The 15,583-nt window shown below is 33.5% G+C and overlaps 2 protein-coding genes across 4 annotated transcripts; one reads left to right on the top strand and one right to left on the bottom strand.

Moving 5' to 3' along the window:
- Nucleotides 1-460: 460 nt before the first annotated feature.
- Nucleotides 461-2,255, top strand: LOC107948761 (PRA1 family protein H). The gene is made up of 4 exons (XM_016883400.2): nt 461-943; nt 1,154-1,290; nt 1,593-1,664; nt 1,745-2,255. The coding sequence occupies exons 1-4, from the start codon at nt 507-509 to the stop codon at nt 1,813-1,815; spliced, it is 717 nt and encodes a 238-aa protein (XP_016738889.2). The 5' UTR covers nt 461-506; the 3' UTR covers nt 1,816-2,255.
- A 1,766-nt stretch (nt 2,256-4,021) lies between these two features.
- Nucleotides 4,022-15,499, bottom strand: LOC107948762 (serine/threonine-protein kinase 24). 3 transcript variants are annotated; one of them, XM_016883404.2, is made up of 21 exons: nt 15,302-15,499; nt 14,621-14,841; nt 13,290-13,346; nt 12,810-12,837; nt 12,600-12,722; nt 11,419-11,530; nt 11,168-11,205; nt 11,004-11,057; nt 10,075-10,143; nt 9,789-9,905; nt 9,598-9,666; nt 9,045-9,124; nt 8,719-8,838; nt 8,398-8,644; nt 7,415-7,507; nt 7,137-7,304; nt 6,631-6,761; nt 6,201-6,333; nt 4,938-5,062; nt 4,653-4,835; nt 4,022-4,187 (listed from the first exon to the last, which is right to left on the bottom strand). In XM_016883404.2, the coding sequence occupies exons 2-21, from the start codon at nt 14,713-14,715 to the stop codon at nt 4,169-4,171; spliced, it is 2,061 nt and encodes a 686-aa protein (XP_016738893.2). In that variant the 5' UTR covers nt 14,716-14,841; nt 15,302-15,499; the 3' UTR covers nt 4,022-4,168. The 3 variants fall into 3 exon arrangements, with proteins under 3 accessions (XP_016738893.2, XP_040966785.1, XP_040966786.1); XM_041110851.1 differs by lacking the exon at nt 15,302-15,499 and adding an exon at nt 14,989-15,273; XM_041110852.1 differs by lacking the exon at nt 4,022-4,187 and having other exon boundaries at nt 4,653-4,851.
- Nucleotides 15,500-15,583: the final 84 nt, after the last annotated feature.

Here is a 15,583-nt window from a genome sequence, read left to right as displayed (position 1 = left end):
TTTTTAATAATAAATTCATTTATAAAATATTAAAAAATTAGCTTAGAATTTTAGTGGAAAAAAACATTTGAATTTTAAAAAAATAAAAAATAAAAATTAATTTTTTTTATAAAATAATTTTAATTTTTATATTATATTATATTACTTAATTTAGTATTTTAGCTATTAAAATAAAATATTTAAAATATTTTTTAAATTTAATTTTGTCTTCAAATCATTTTAAATTGAAATTGAAAAGCAATTTTAAAAAAAATACAAAATTTAATATATAGTAAAAGTGTTATGCTAAATTTAGATGTCAATTAATGCAAAATATAGTGTTAAATTTTAATTTTCATTTGCACATTAACCCAATATTCTATAAAAATAGAGAATATAGATATTAAATTTTAAATTTTAAATTAATAAAGGGACTAAATCAAAATTAAACCTAAAAATTCCTGAACTTAAGAATCAAGGAGGAAAAGAAAAAAAAAAGGAAAATCTCAAAAAAGAATTAAAGAAAAATGGTGTTTTCCTCTAATCCATTATCTCTCAGCGTCCCAGACCCTACCTTCGAATCGTGGCTCCGAGACTCCGGCTACCTAGACGTCATCGACAACCAACAGACCGCCGCTGCTGCTGCCGCCACCACCGGTACTTCCACGATTAGCGACCCAACAATAACCATCCCAATCAGCAGCTTCCTTTTCCGATATTTGGTCTCTTTTTTCTCTCATTTATGGACGCTGCTCTCTCTACTCACGTTCAATCCATTCGCCAAGCTCACCACCAACGATTTCTCCGGCGAAACTCCGTCGTGGACTAAAGGGTTCTTCGCGGATTTCGGGTCCTATTCGTTTCCAGCTTCGGCTTCTCAAGCAAGGCTCAGGGTTCAAGAGAATGTTAAGCGTTATGCTCGGAATTATGCTTCACTTTTTATCCTCTTCTTCGCTTGTTCTCTGTAAGCAAAAAAAACACTCTTCTTTCTTTGCATTAATCTTTGGTATTTTGTTGTTAGTTTTGAGGATTGTTCTGGTTCTTTCCAAGGATGAGTTAAATTGGGTTTCTTGTTTGTTTCCTGAGGAACTTGTGGGAAAAGAGAAAAAGAAACTTAACATAGGTTATAAACTCAGCTTGGTTAATCACTAGGTTTTCTGTTATTGTTTCATAGGTATCAGCTGCCACTTGCACTTGTTGGGTTGATATCAAGTTTGGCACTTTGGGATTCATTCAGGTTCTTCAGTGATAAATGGGGTTTGGATCGATTCCCTGTCACTGAAATGATCTTGGTTCGCTTTGTGCAATGCGGTGAGTTCTTGAATTTCAGCACTATATAATCTTCATTAGAGGAATATTTAAGTGAAGTCTTAAGAAGAATAGTCAAATATTGCTAGTAGAAATTACATGTGAAGCTGACTTGATGACACTTGATCCCTCGATGCCTCTTTTATTTTGTATCTGCGAAAGATGACCCTTGCTTCAAGCAAACTTCAAAATATTAAAATTTCCTGGGATTCTTAGGCAAAAGATTTATGGTTTGTATGAACATATACAGATAGAAGCTATTTTCTTTTGGTTTTATAATACCAACTTTATTTCTTCTTTTGCAGTTACTGCAATTATTTTGTTGTGGTTGAATGTTCAAATGGCCTTGTGTTGTACCCTTGTTGTCAGTTATATAGGTAAATATTGCATTTTCTTTTGAAACTTCTGTTGATGTTTGCGTAATTTGTTTGAACATATAATTATATTTTTCATATAGTTATGCTTTTGCATGCCGCATTCCGGAAGCTGACACCAGTAAAGCAACCTTCTCATGGTAGACGGAAATAGGAGATCACCCCGAACCAAACACAAATATGGCCAGCTTCGGTTTGCAGTTTTGTTTTGCAGCAAGAGATCAGCAACTTCTCTTCAGTGAGCTACGAAAACCACCTCTTTATAGTATAACGGCTTATTATCCGGTGGATGATTTTTTTGTAGTTGATCTTGCTCGGTACATGTCAAATGACAAAAAGAAATTGCATTATTGCAATGAACATTTGATAGATCTTGTTTTGCTTTCTATCAATCATAGGCAGTTGAGTTTTCTAACCTGTAATGGAGTTTTGCTGGTATTAACTTTGTATATTCCCTCATGCACCCTCTTCCTGCTTAAAAGTTGACTAATTCATTCACAGCTCGCAGTTAAATGGTGCTTGGCATTCATTTCTGTAAACCTTGCTACACGAAGAACTGAAATAGAATTCGAAGAGGTGAATACCAATTCCTAATTTTTGTTTTGTCTGCAATCTTAGGGTAGCAAATCCATTGGTCACAAATTTATAACCAAATCTTTATGGATGGTCGTTATCCAGAGTGGTAATTTAGAAAGTGTTGTGTAGTGATTTGTTATATTTGTTGATTAAAAGCACTCTCCATTTAAGCTTGAGAAGTTAGGTTCAACCCAGTTTGTGCTGCCATGCTGCTATGTGTAAAACTTGCCATAATTGAATGTTGGTCATGGCTGAAAATCACTGATATTATGTTACTCCGATTTAACACTGAATAACATAGCTATGATATTCTTAAATTGATGTTACCTGGAAATGAATGGAGATTGCATTGGTGTGTTTTTTTTTTTTGATTGATTTAAATAACATATATGTGTTTGGCATAATGTTTACTAGATTATGTGAAGCAGGTGAAAGAAAAAAAAATATATTAATCTTTAAAATTGAAATTGTCAATGCCTCTTTGGAGTATTTGTTGACACTTTTTTAAGGTTCAAGGTTCAAGCTTGGTATTGTGTTTTCTTTTAAGGATTTGATATAGAAGATATAAATATCCTTGTAATCATATTTGTTTGTAAAAGACAAGGTATTTTAGATTTTGTTTTTCAACCAAGTTTCTGGTTAGCTCGTAACACCAGTTTAATTAAAGTCTGGTATAGATACATGCAAGAACTCATTTAAAATTCATAGCAGCTGTGGCTCTAATTCTTGTGTTTTATCGATCTTTGGAAGTCTACAGTGCTGAAACTGGAAGTATTGCAACAATGACACATTTTTTACCTAACATATGGAAAGCTTGGAATTTGGATCATTTAAAGTAGTTGAATTTCAGCTGGTAAATACATAACATTTTTCCGATGGTCTTGAGACCTCCAATTCATGAAAATGATCAGATATCAAGAAGAAAGAAAACAGAGAAATAATAAAAACATCAATATCTGCATTCATTCTGATTTTATTGTTCTTGAACATTTTTCTTAAAGTAGTTGAATTTGAGATTCAAATTTTCAGACATAAATAAGAAAAAAACTATCTTTAACCTACAAACATATTGGCAATTAAACTATACTAATTTTTCTGAACTTTTTCTGGCTCTTAAGCTACTCTTTTATTACTCAATATTATCTCCATTAAAATATTTCAGCTAACTTATTCCTTTTTTTACGTTGTTTCATTTATTCTATTTTCCCCCTTTTCTCTCTCTTCTTCCCATCAATTCCAGAAGAAAATCGTGTTACATGGTATTGTTATGATGAAATTCAGGGATGCAATTATTTAACTATCAACTTGAAACATCAATAATCACTTAATTATGGTTTTTTTTTTCTTTTTTAGTTATTCAATTATAAAATATTACAAAATATCATCTAATTATTAATAAATTTTTTGTATTGCCCAATTGTATAAAATTACAAAATGATCACCCAACTAAATTTTTACATTAACCATATGATGAAAGACAATTAATTAAATTATCATTTTATAATTTTTTATAATTCAATAACTAAAACCATAATTGAGTGGTCATTTTATAAAAAAAAAACTTTATTGTAATTTACCCTAAAAAAAATAATTTAAGTACGTTAAGCCATGAAAAGATGACATCCAAAAACACTAAAAATGGATTAATTTTTTTTAAAAAAAATTGAATATAATCAAATCGAGAAAAAAAGTAAATTTTTAATAAATGATTAAATATTGTTGAGATTACATGTTGTAAAGCAAAATAAAGTATACATGAAAATTGGCACCTCAAGAAACAAAAATGTAGAAAGAGAATTTAATCAAAAGGGATAACAAATACACAATTTGTTAAAAAGGTTATGTACAATCAAAATCATAACAAATGCATGAAAGAAAATAACACGCTACAAAACAGAGATATAATCAAATCTTGGGTTGATATCTCCACCTCATGTTTGGCTTTGCCATCTGCATTATCACATCACAAAAACAGTTTACTTAGACATGGCTGCGGATTAGATCTGTAACTTTCAAAACATATGAAAACGAACCATTCTGGTGTTCAACATTATCCTAAGTCCAAACCATATTCAAAGCCGATTCAGATATTGGAGATCTGAAGGTTTCTGTCTGAATCGTTTTGAATCCACTATGGATACCAAATCTAATCAGTAGAAATAGGATCGGGTAGTGCTAGATATCGAATTGTTTACCATCAATTATTCCTACAGTTTAGTGCCAATGTTGCTCCAACTTTTTGTTTTTCTTCAAAGACCCATGTTCAACATTGCTGCCGAACACATTTTTTTGACAAGGATTGAGGATATGATCCTCCAAAAACTCTCAAAGAAAAAATTGAACATACCCATATCCAACACTTAAGACTATCATAGAAAATCATTTGTCTAGTCAAGAAGTAATATTTCAACAAACCTAGAAAGTAGAAATCTAGCAAGTGGGCTCAAGTTGGAATTTGAAGGAAGCTCTTTATGCTGCTGCCTTTTTCGACTCTCAGTTTCTGGGTTTGCATTTTGTGCATCTTCAGGAGTTGTTTTTCCCTTATTGAACTTGCGAGCGGCCAGCTCCTGCATATCTTTCATGGAAGATTCCTTTGAGCTGCAAAATTTTACCTCTGCTTGAGTTCCATCGTGTTAAAAGACAGTGCAATACATATAAAGGGAACAATACCATGGGAATAGAAAATAAAAAGTTTATAACCTTGCCAATCGCTCGAGCAACTTGCGAACAAGAGCTTCACAAGATCCAGGCTTTGCACGCTCCATGTTTATGAGGGAATTCGTAACTGCACGCACAACTGACCCTTCTGAATCATCAGCAATGACCTACATTATGTGCATTGACAAAACTATTAAGATATAACAAATCTAATTCAGACTTAACAAATGTTGATAGCTGATACAGTAATAGAGGAAATTGAAGTATACTGTTATGCGTCTTGGTGTAGGATCTAGTCACAGGTCGAGAAAATAAGTAAAACTAAAACTCTTAATAAAACCTGATATAATAAATAAATAAAACTAAATCTCCTATTGCAATAAAAGCATCCATATCATATACATCATAGAATCATGTTCCCAAAGAAGTTCTTAATATGAATTAATGGCTTTGAACACACACATATACTCACAGGTCGCTCTTTGAATCACCTGTTTTAGACTTCCTCACGAGTTTACTCATATTAAGTTGCTCACCTTAGATTAATATTCCACGAGTCAAAACTATTTCAAACATCCTATCTCACAGTCTGAAATTTTCCTCGCACCTTAAGACAATTTTCATGATTACCCACTGACAGAAGCAGGTCTGGAGTCTTGTTTCACTTCAGTTACTATTATAAGGCTACTTTGATCCAGATGAATTAGAGTTATTACCAAGACTTAAAGGTGTGCTTGGTTGGGAGGAAAAGTTGAGGGATGGATAGAGGGAGTGGAAAAGTGGGAAAAATATAAATTTCAAGTGTGCTTGGTACGGAAAAGAAGTAAAGAGGAAAGAAGATAGGACAGAGAATCATTTTCCATCCTAATGCATAGAACCCAACCCTTCCTAATTGGAAGAATGAGAGGGGAGAAAATGAGAGAGGTCCATGTTATTCAAAATTATGCATTTTTCAAATGTTCTATTTCATTTCCTTCCATTTTTCAATTCTATCAAGCAATGGATGGAAAGAAAATTACATTATCTTTCAAATTTTCCATCTTTCCTACCAAGCACAACCATGGAACGAACAATTTATATTTCCATCTTTCTATTTTTCTACCTCTTTAATTTTTCATCTTTCTAATTTTCTTTCCTCTCTACCAAGCACAGCCTAAGTTATACATATTGCATACTTGATAATTGATAAGCATCTTAATGCACCCTCTGGGTTAAAGATTACTTAAATTGGAAGAATATTTGGATGTTACCTCTATCACACTAATTAGCAAGGAAAAACTAAAAAAACATGTATATCGTACGCACCTCTTTTAGAGAAGGAATAAGTAACATTGATAGTGGTACAGATGCTGATGCTATCTTAGCATTTTCTTCATCATTACTAGCTTGGCTTGATCTCGAAAGTAATTTGGGTGCATCAAAATATTCACGAGAACCGCTGGAATTGAAATGCAATACTTCAGAGAAAATGACACAACCAAATACCAAAGATATATAAAATTCTGCATTTGAAGATGTAAAAAGTTAATTTCTTTATTAGGTTGCTCAAACTCATCATCTTTCTTGAAGTACCCATGTTAAACATATTTTTGGACATGCATACGGAGATATGATCATTCAGGGACCCTCCACATACATGAAAAAAGAAATGAAAAATTAAACATATATATGTTGGGCACATACCCATATCTCACAATCACAATCGAGTCCAAGTAACATAGTTTATCAGGCTTACCTAGACGAATCAGAACAGTTACTTGTTAGGTCTTTTCTTCTGTTTTCATGGCCAGGACTATTAAGCTTGCTCCTTGAAGACCTGTCCCTAGCATTTGCTTTCCTCAACCCTGCTTGAATTGCAGCCTTTGCCTGAATTGACATTACAAGATGAGTTTCGATAGAAAGCATGATGATACACTCTCAATCTGGAAGCTAATAATAAATTCAAGTTCAATGCTAAACTCAGATTCTACAAGAGGAATTTGCATATCAAATAATAAGAACATTATACAGTGAAAGGCTTCAGGAGAAATCCAGCTAAAGAATGATTTGAGTATTTCTTGTAAGACAGAATTAAGAACAATAAGTAAAGTATCAAACAAGTGCATGTTAGAGATATACAATAGCAAAACTGCAACATCATAAAACATATCAGTATCAATTATTAATTAATGATGCAGGTTCTATAACATTATAATTCACAACCAAACAAGGAATATCAAAACGTTTACGGTTAAAAACCACCTCTGCAAGATTTGATGCGCTATCTTCAACTGATGCACTCGAAGTTCTATCTTGAATTCCTTGCCTGGATCTTGGGGTTCGTGGAGAATCAGGATCATCAGTTTGGCCACGTAACACAATAGTTCCACTGGTAGAAGCATCTTCAAAAGATTCATATGTGCTGCTAGACTACACAACACATTAAAATTAATAAAATCAATGGTCAAGACAAGAAAGCAATACAAACTTTATCTCCTTAATACTTTTGTGAAGACAACTTTGAAGTGAAGGAAGCTTACAAGGGAGCTTGAGTCACGAAACAATGCAGATGATTGAGATCCTCTAGGAGATTTTATGACAATGGTTCCCGACCCACTGACAGACATTTCATCCTGGGAATAGAGCAACAAAAACAATGTAACAAGATCTGAGGTAAAAGTTTCTTATAGTCTGTGTAAAGGCAGATGGCTAGACGCTAAAGTGAAACTCTATAAAACTTGCCTCAGACTCTTTCAGGCAAGGCACATGCTTGGTGCACCTAATTGCATTTTTCTACAAGGTGATAGGCGCAAAAGAAAAGCCAGCCTGACTGAAGATCTTGCATTTCTTTAAATTTTATGTCTTATCATTAACTGTACCTATAATAGTAAAAGATAAAAGGTACACTATTGCACTCTCTATTTCTAAGTATTTGAGCATTCAATAAGTACACTATCGAACTCTCTATTTCTAAGTATTTGAGCATTCAATAACAAACTTGGGATTATAAACAAATCATGCATATTGGCCAAAAGAATAAGGCAAATGTCTCATGTTTTGTAGGATAAAAGTGGACCACTTTTTTGAGTTTATGAATATAGTTATAAATCTTAAAGCTTATTTTGTATATATAAAAACATATAAATATTACACCCTGCTTCACTCAGGAAGCAATATCAGCTTCTCTCACCTAGGTTTGCCTTGTGCCTTTGACAACAATGCATATAGTGAACTTAATTTCTAGCCACATTAATGTCAAACAAGAAAAGAATTCTCAAAAAAAAAATAAAAAATAAAAAAGTCAATCATACATTAAAACATAATCAAGCCTAAGTCAATCTAGTCAATGTTAGAAGAATGGGCTTTGAAGCCGCTAGATCATCCCATAAAACACATCTTTTTATTAAGGGCATAGAACAAAAAGGAAAAACTTATGATGTCAAAAGCAATGACGCAATGCAAAGTTGGAATTACTTCACGTTGTGTGTGTGTGTGTGGGACAGAAAGAGAAAGAGAACCTTACATCATGGTCATTATCCTGATGTTCATTGTGATATGATTCCCTAGCACCTTTTCCAAAGGAAGCTTCCCTAGATTCACTAAGAGCATTACCACTTTCTGGAGTCCTCGGTCTTGCTTGATTATATGAAGCTTCTAGTTTCCTCTCTCTAATCTGAGGAGGTTTTGCAGCAGTTCGGACAGTACCTGTACTATTTGATCCACCAATGCTGAAGTCCCACCCAGCACTTTTAAATGTTTTTCCCAGATTACTGCTGATCAAACAAGTCAGTAAGAATCCCACCGAGATACAAAGAAGCGCTGTTAATCAACAAAATAAACTCACCTAGCTCGAACAGTTCCGTCACCTCCTATATCTCTCGTCACCTTCAAAGTGTCGGTTGATTCTCCTACAGCCATGGGGCCATTTTCTCCATCTTCCTTTAATTGGTACTTTGGGCGCTCTCTATTGAGAACACGAAACACAAGCATCTTTACTACAATAAACAATGCAAGATTGATACACTGGACTTAACATCCTCTTGTCATGGCATGTCAGAAACATTACTAATGCCATAAGCATAGTGTTCCAAGGTGCTTTGACATCTCAAAACTGTCAGATACAGATTCCATTCATATGTAGGTTATGAAACCCTAAGTTCAAGAGGGTACCTAATTCTCTCCAGAAGCTTCTGACTCTTCCTAGCATTCCTGATAAAACGATGCTTGAGAAGTTCCTTGGCACTAGGCCTCTGATATTAAACATATTAAAGAAAAGCATAAGACAATTTAGAGCATTCAGAAATAATTAAGCCGATAAAACCATGATCGCCTATAGACATCAGAATAGTTTTAGACACCAAAACACCAACAGTAATGTTGCATTTTAATTGGTGGCTGATAGAGTTTGGGGGGAAACTAGATACCAAAACAGTCCATTTTCTAACCTTATCTATACTCAATTACTTACACCTTACCCTACTAATTGGGGTCAAACACAAAATATGTTTCCTCTTACGACATGTAGAAAAAGAAAAGTTCTCCAAACACAAAGGGAATTTGTTGAGTGCCCCAGAAGAAAAGAATACCATTTCAAAACATAATTTACCATGAATAGACAATCACATCTCTAACATTATAAAATGGAAAGGACTCTGTTCCCATTACAAAAGAGTGATAAGCGAAAGGAAACAGGGATAAGCAACATGAAAGCATAATTACTTACCTCAGCAGGTACTTTCTTCAAACATAAGGAAACAAATTCCTTCATAGGGCGGGAAAAATGCTCTTCCAACTGTGGGATAGAAATTTTGATTACATTGAAACCATAAATGTGATCATTCCATAATGAGAATGGGAACATAAGAATAAATCATTTGATATAAACTTCATGACAACAAAAGCTATTGAAATTACCTGAGGTGGATTTTCTCGCGGAATAATAAAAAGAACTCTCATAGGGTGAAGGTCTGCAAGTGGAGGTTCTCCTTTGGCCATCTCAATCACAGTTATGCCCAAAGACCATATATCAGCCTGTATCAGAAAAGCGCCCCAGTGATGGAATGCTCATAATTTAACAAGGCTTAGCATACAATATATTGAAGGCCATGCATATGTACCTAAGAGGGAGAGGATAAGCAAATGGATGGCAGGTAATAGGAGCAACTTGAGAAAAATTCCAAAGCACAGTTTTTAGAAGTACCTTTTCGTTGTATCCATCTGAATTCTGAATCACTTCTGGTGCCATCCAGAAAGGTGTCCCTACAAAAGTCTGAACATTGTTAACCATATTAGTTCATTGATGATGATATGACAATCAGAGACCACCTGTAACACTGCATTAAGAAATTATCACTAGTGGGGTAAATAGAACTCAGGCTGATTTTAATCCTTCAATAAATATCATTTCAAATTTCTTTCTAAGACAACCAGCCCTAGCAACACTGAATAAACTGTAGGTAAAAATCAAATGGATGGCAAATGGCAATAGTACAATTACCATGCTAAAACAGCCATTAGATAAAATAGTTTGCATAGAGAATACAATTCCAGATTTAATGATAGAAAGATGCAGATAATAGTTAGAAATGGAGTGTACAAAAAAAAAAAAAAAAAAAAAAGAACTAAAAACAAAGAGGTTGTTATCCAGAATCACTTGCATTCACTACAAAATTGAACCCTGCCATTTCCAATTCCATGTCAAGCTTTAAGTTCCAGAAAATATTCGTTTTCCATTCTTGACCACCTAAACCTTACCTTTCATTTTATTAGAAGCTATTTATTTTCAATTTTCTAGTTCATGGAGTAAAAACCATGGAATAGCTATTAAGAAACTAAATTCTAGTTTAAAACCTTAAGGTGAAAGCTTTTTTCAGAAACTAGATGAGTCAGATCAAATGTGAACCTTCAATTCAAAATGGAAAGATACAAACAAAAAATTCTAGTAAATTAAAACCTATCAAAAAGGGTTTTATATTAGCATCATAAGATCATGTATAGAGAGATGTGGAGAGAGAGAAATCACAAAGTTACTAAAGCCATAGAAATATTTAAAAAAAAGCAGCAGTAAAGCCTAAAAAACGGCATTCTGGCTAATTGGAGAAATGATGCATCTTAAACAAAATACTGCACCTTTCTCCGTGATATCGTCCTTGTTAATTGTGCTGAAACACCAAAATCTGCAACCTGTTACAAGGCCATAAAATTAACTTGCAACCTTCATCCACTTAAACATACACTCATATCCACTCAATGCAAAGTAGTCATATTAACATGAGTCCATTTAAGACAAGTACCTTAACATCACCATTCTCGGACAATAAAATGTTTGCCGCTGCCAATAGGGATAACAAAAATTTTGTCAGTTAACAAAGGATAAAGCAATAAATCCATACAACATTTAAAGAAATTAAAAGAAGGCTGAAAATAAATGAGAAAAAATTTAACACAGGACACATGCCTATAGTCTAAAACCAAATGTTCTAAAATTTTCTTCTTATCTTTGTGAAAACTATATTTATTGTTAAGAACAAGTGAAGAAAACAACCTTTGATATCTCTATGAATCTTTCCTTCATTATGTAGATATTCAATTGCATGCAGCAAATCCCGTGAAATACACGCAATTGACATTTCATCTAGCGGAGGGCCTGACTGGAGCTGCATATAAAGAGTCACGGTAAGCATTCCATAACAAATAAACGTTATTCGGGAATCATAGCCCATGAAATCAGATAACTAGCAAGTGCACAACACAATATATGCAGACAAAGATTAGTACCAAAGAAGTATGAGAAGATTGGTGGTTGTACTGTACCCCGGAAAAAAATCAAATCAGAGATTGTATGCATAGAACAGAATTAAACAAAAAGACTGCCAAGATCTGCAAAGAAAATGCCTTGAAATTGGAGCTAAAAGCACAAAAGAGAATTTTCAGCTACTAAAAGGAAAGATGGTGGTGACGTCTTCAAAGTTATCACCTACTTCAGTTGACATTTAGCACTTAAAGGTAGTTCTAAAGAATTTTTTATCATGTTATCGATAATGTTGACTGTCGACAGCCTTAATAGGCTGATTTTTAGGGATTGTATTTTGCTAATTATTAAGGATTCTATCTATTGTATAGATTATTATTTCCTTAGTTAGGTCTACATAATTTGTATATATACCTTTGTATTCTTAGTTGAAATACAAGTGAATCATTTACAAAACCCTCAAAAGCATCTTTTTCGTCACTATCTCCAAATAATTTTTAAATAGAAAGAACACTGTTTTAACCACTCTTGTCCCCTGCAACAATCACCCCCCCCCCAAAAAAAAAAGGAAGAAAAAGAAGAATAAAACAGGAAGAGTAAAATCAAAAGCAAAGCAAAACAATAGCAGTTCATGTTCAAGAGACTTTGATCCATATGGCAAATATAGATAGAAAAAAGAAAAGAAAAAGGCCACCAAATCAAGTCCTTAGGTTCACTAAGAAAACAGCAAGCAATAACAAATCAATCCATTATTATTTATTGCATGATCTTTATCAATGACACTTGGTAATTTATTTCTTAATGGAATATTTGCAATGGTCTTTGTTATGGCCGCTTTCATCTTTATCAAAATCTTGGTCAAAAACAGAGTGAAAAAGAGGTATCATATCTATTTGGAAGCAAAACTTCCTCATTAATATTCAATTAGATATCATGCACCAAACGTGTAGAAGCAAATGATAGAAGTAACTTACTAGGTCAGCAACTGAACCACCAGCCATGTATTCCATTATTATCCATAGTTTAGTTTGGTGAAGATAGGAACCATAATACTCTGTGATGTATGGACAACGACATTGTGACAGAACAGAAATTTCCTGGAGCCAAAAGAACACATATGAAAGACCTAGTAACCTATTTGTTAAAAACTTCGGATACTAGCTCGTAAGAAAGTAAGGCAATACCTTCTGGATGTCCTCAATTTCATCCTCACTGCAAAATGCAAAATAAAATAAAAATAAAGCATGCATAAGAAAGAGTTGAAATATGAAGAGCAAAATAAACAGTAAGCAATTGGAAGTTGTTACATTCCAAGTCTACTTGCAGTAAATAAATGCATCAGCAAACTCCCATGCAAGTCGATGATATATATAATGGGACTTCTAAGGATGAATGGGAAGATAAATTTGCTTTGCTAACACATACAAACTACTGATGCTTATTTACCAAGAAAAGGTGGTTTTCTCACCAGAAAAACTCACTAGTCTACATAGAGACTGTCAGTAAGAGGGAGATGAGGGAAAGAGAGCAAGTTAATATTTAAACAAATGGAAAATGAATGGAAGATCGTAAACAAGACTTTCTTGCACACAGCAACCACCTGCCTTTAAAACTCGAATATATGAGGAATAAATTAAACAAAAATAGCAAAGCTATCAACTTACGATTCCTCTAAATCGATAACCTTAATAGCAACTTCTTTCTTCAGTTCCTTATCGAACCTGAACATCAAGCAAGGCATCAGCTATCCTTCTCATTTTCATCAATCATGATTCATGATTTAAACAGCCATAGCATATCTAACATGATTATGGGTAAGAACCTGTCATAAAGGTCTTGCAGTATAACTAGCAGTTACATTACATAGTCAAATAAGATAAGGTGCCATATATGCCTGGAACATCAAATAGAATGTCCGTTCTCTAACTCATTTAGAAAGAATCAACGTCAGTCCTATAACAATTACCAACAGACCAGGAGAGTAATAGTTACAAATATAGATTTCATAACTGATATGCAAGCCCTCAAATTATGTGTTCTCATATAATTAAGGTTACCTTAACACACCATTAAATAAATAGACAAGTAAACAAATAACTAAGAGGGAAAATGGTTGACTACAGCATCCTCTTTCTGAAGTGTCAGCCTAATCTATTTGAGCAAAACTCAAGAAAAGGAGACCAAAAAACAGTTTTCCTTGATAAGCAAAAACAGATATGAGTTATTAAATAAAGGGCTCTATTCCAACAGAGCTTCAAATGAGAACACTTTGCAATGGTTTTAAACACCACAACTAAAACTCAGTTTCTTGAGGACACTCAATATTTGCAACCTTGCAATTCATTCCAATAGTTCATAAAAAATTCACAATGTTCCTAGACAGTACACAAGTTCTTCCTTTTGCATCAGACATATTCTAAGCCTAATCTATTATTAACATAGACTAATTAATGTGCCTACCTAGGATAATCCAAGAGTTTAAAGATTACAGAACTCATTCAGTATAAAAAAGAACAAACTTAATTGAATAAACCTATTCTAGGGATCATAAAGTTAGCAGGGGTCTTCATAAACTCCTCCCTGAAGTGTATAAGATCTAATGGTCAATTTATAGCTCAGTAATTCAGCACCCAATTGCCCTTGAGGCTCCTTTCTCCCCACACTTATGGGAAGATCTTTTTCATTTATATTTAAATTAAAAGTACAAATTCAAATCTTAGGAGCACGATGTATTTTCAACTTAGTTAGACTCTAAAAGATTTAATTTCAACAGTACCATTGGTAATATTTACCATCAAACAGCTAATTTACCCCTAGCAAACACCAAGCAACTCCTAAATTAAACACCAGCAATAAAGTTAAAATGCATGCAAATACATCAATCAAGAGTAACACTATTATATTCGTCTGAAGTTCTTTTCTTATAACAAAATGTAAATAAAAATGCAAAAGTACTGGAGCAGAATGATAACAAAAGAAATTGAGATAGACTTACGCTTTATAGACATCACCAAAAGATCCTCTGCCAATCAACTCCACTTCACTAAATCTAGACCCCGCTGCTTCTTGTAAACCTGCTATGTCAGCCATTTGTACGCACAAACCCCTTTGACACCAAAGATCAAAACCAACCCAAAATTCACAGTCTACCCATTCTTCAATTACAGTTCAATACCCAGTTCCATATTGCCAAAACCAGCCTCGAGAATCCAATCCCTGAAACAGAAATTTAAAACAAAACCCATTAATATCCTCAAAACGTCTACAAAAAGCAAAAGCATACCCCAAAAGAATCCCACATTTCAAGATCTAAAAATCCAATTAAAAAGAAATTAAAATCAGAAAATATCCAGAAGCTCTTACAGTGAAAGCAAAGCATACCCAGAGAGACACCGAAAAAAACACACACAACAAATAGAAGATTTCCTTTTCTATTTAGGTGAAAAAAGAGGATGCATTAAAGTGACATACGAACAGAAAAAAAGCCCAACAAGAATCCTTAGAAAACAAATTTTAACTACTACCCATTACAAAATACACTCTCTTTCGATAATGAAACCACAACATCCCCATGTCTCTTACAAAAAAACACCACAACAACTTGGTCTTTTTCTTTCCTTTCATTACATGAATGATGAATCAATTGGAGAAACGTTATTTTCTATGAAAATTTTACCTCTTCGATTTGGGGAAGATCTTTTCTCTTTCGTTACTCTTTCGATGTTTGTCTCTCCCTGTTTTTCATCAATAGAGAGAGTGAGAGAAAGAATGGATTTATTTTTATTTTTGTTTTTATTTTTATTTTTTCAAAGCTTTCAAAGAGATCGAGGAATAAAACAGAAGATGTTCGTTAATGGAGGACTTTGCTTTGTAATTTTTCCTTTTTTACGGGTAAATTTAATTTCTTGATGAATTAAAAACGCATCGTTTTTTATCAGCTTTCATTTTCAGGCTCTAA

The sequence above is a fragment of the Gossypium hirsutum genome, chromosome A04 (genome assembly GCF_007990345.1).
Source record: "Gossypium hirsutum isolate 1008001.06 chromosome A04, Gossypium_hirsutum_v2.1, whole genome shotgun sequence".
NCBI lineage: Eukaryota > Viridiplantae > Streptophyta > Magnoliopsida > Malvales > Malvaceae > Gossypium > Gossypium hirsutum.
The sequence above is the reverse complement of the archived record's forward strand: the minus strand, read 5'-3'. Positions and strand labels throughout refer to the sequence as shown.

Bases quoted from the DNA above. Each gene is read 5' to 3' on its own strand.
- LOC107948761 (XM_016883400.2), top strand. From the start codon at position 507: ATGGTGTTTTCCTCTAATCCATTATCTCTCAGCGTCCCAGACCCTACC. The intron at 1,291-1,592 runs GTGAGTTCTTGA...CTTCTTTTGCAG, and splicing joins GGTTCGCTTTGTGCAATGCG to TTACTGCAATTATTTTGTTG. The intron at 1,665-1,744 runs GTAAATATTGCA...TTTTTCATATAG, and splicing joins CCTTGTTGTCAGTTATATAG to TTATGCTTTTGCATGCCGCA.
- LOC107948762 (XM_016883404.2), bottom strand. From the start codon at position 14,715: ATGGCTGACATAGCAGGTTTACAAGAAGCAGCGGGGTCTAGATTTAGT. The intron at 12,723-12,809 runs GTATTGCCTTAC...TTTTGGCTCCAG, and splicing joins AAATTGAGGACATCCAGAAG to GAAATTTCTGTTCTGTCACA. The intron at 7,508-8,397 runs GTAAGGTTCTCT...CTCTATTCCCAG, and splicing joins ATCAGGATAATGACCATGAT to GATGAAATGTCTGTCAGTGG.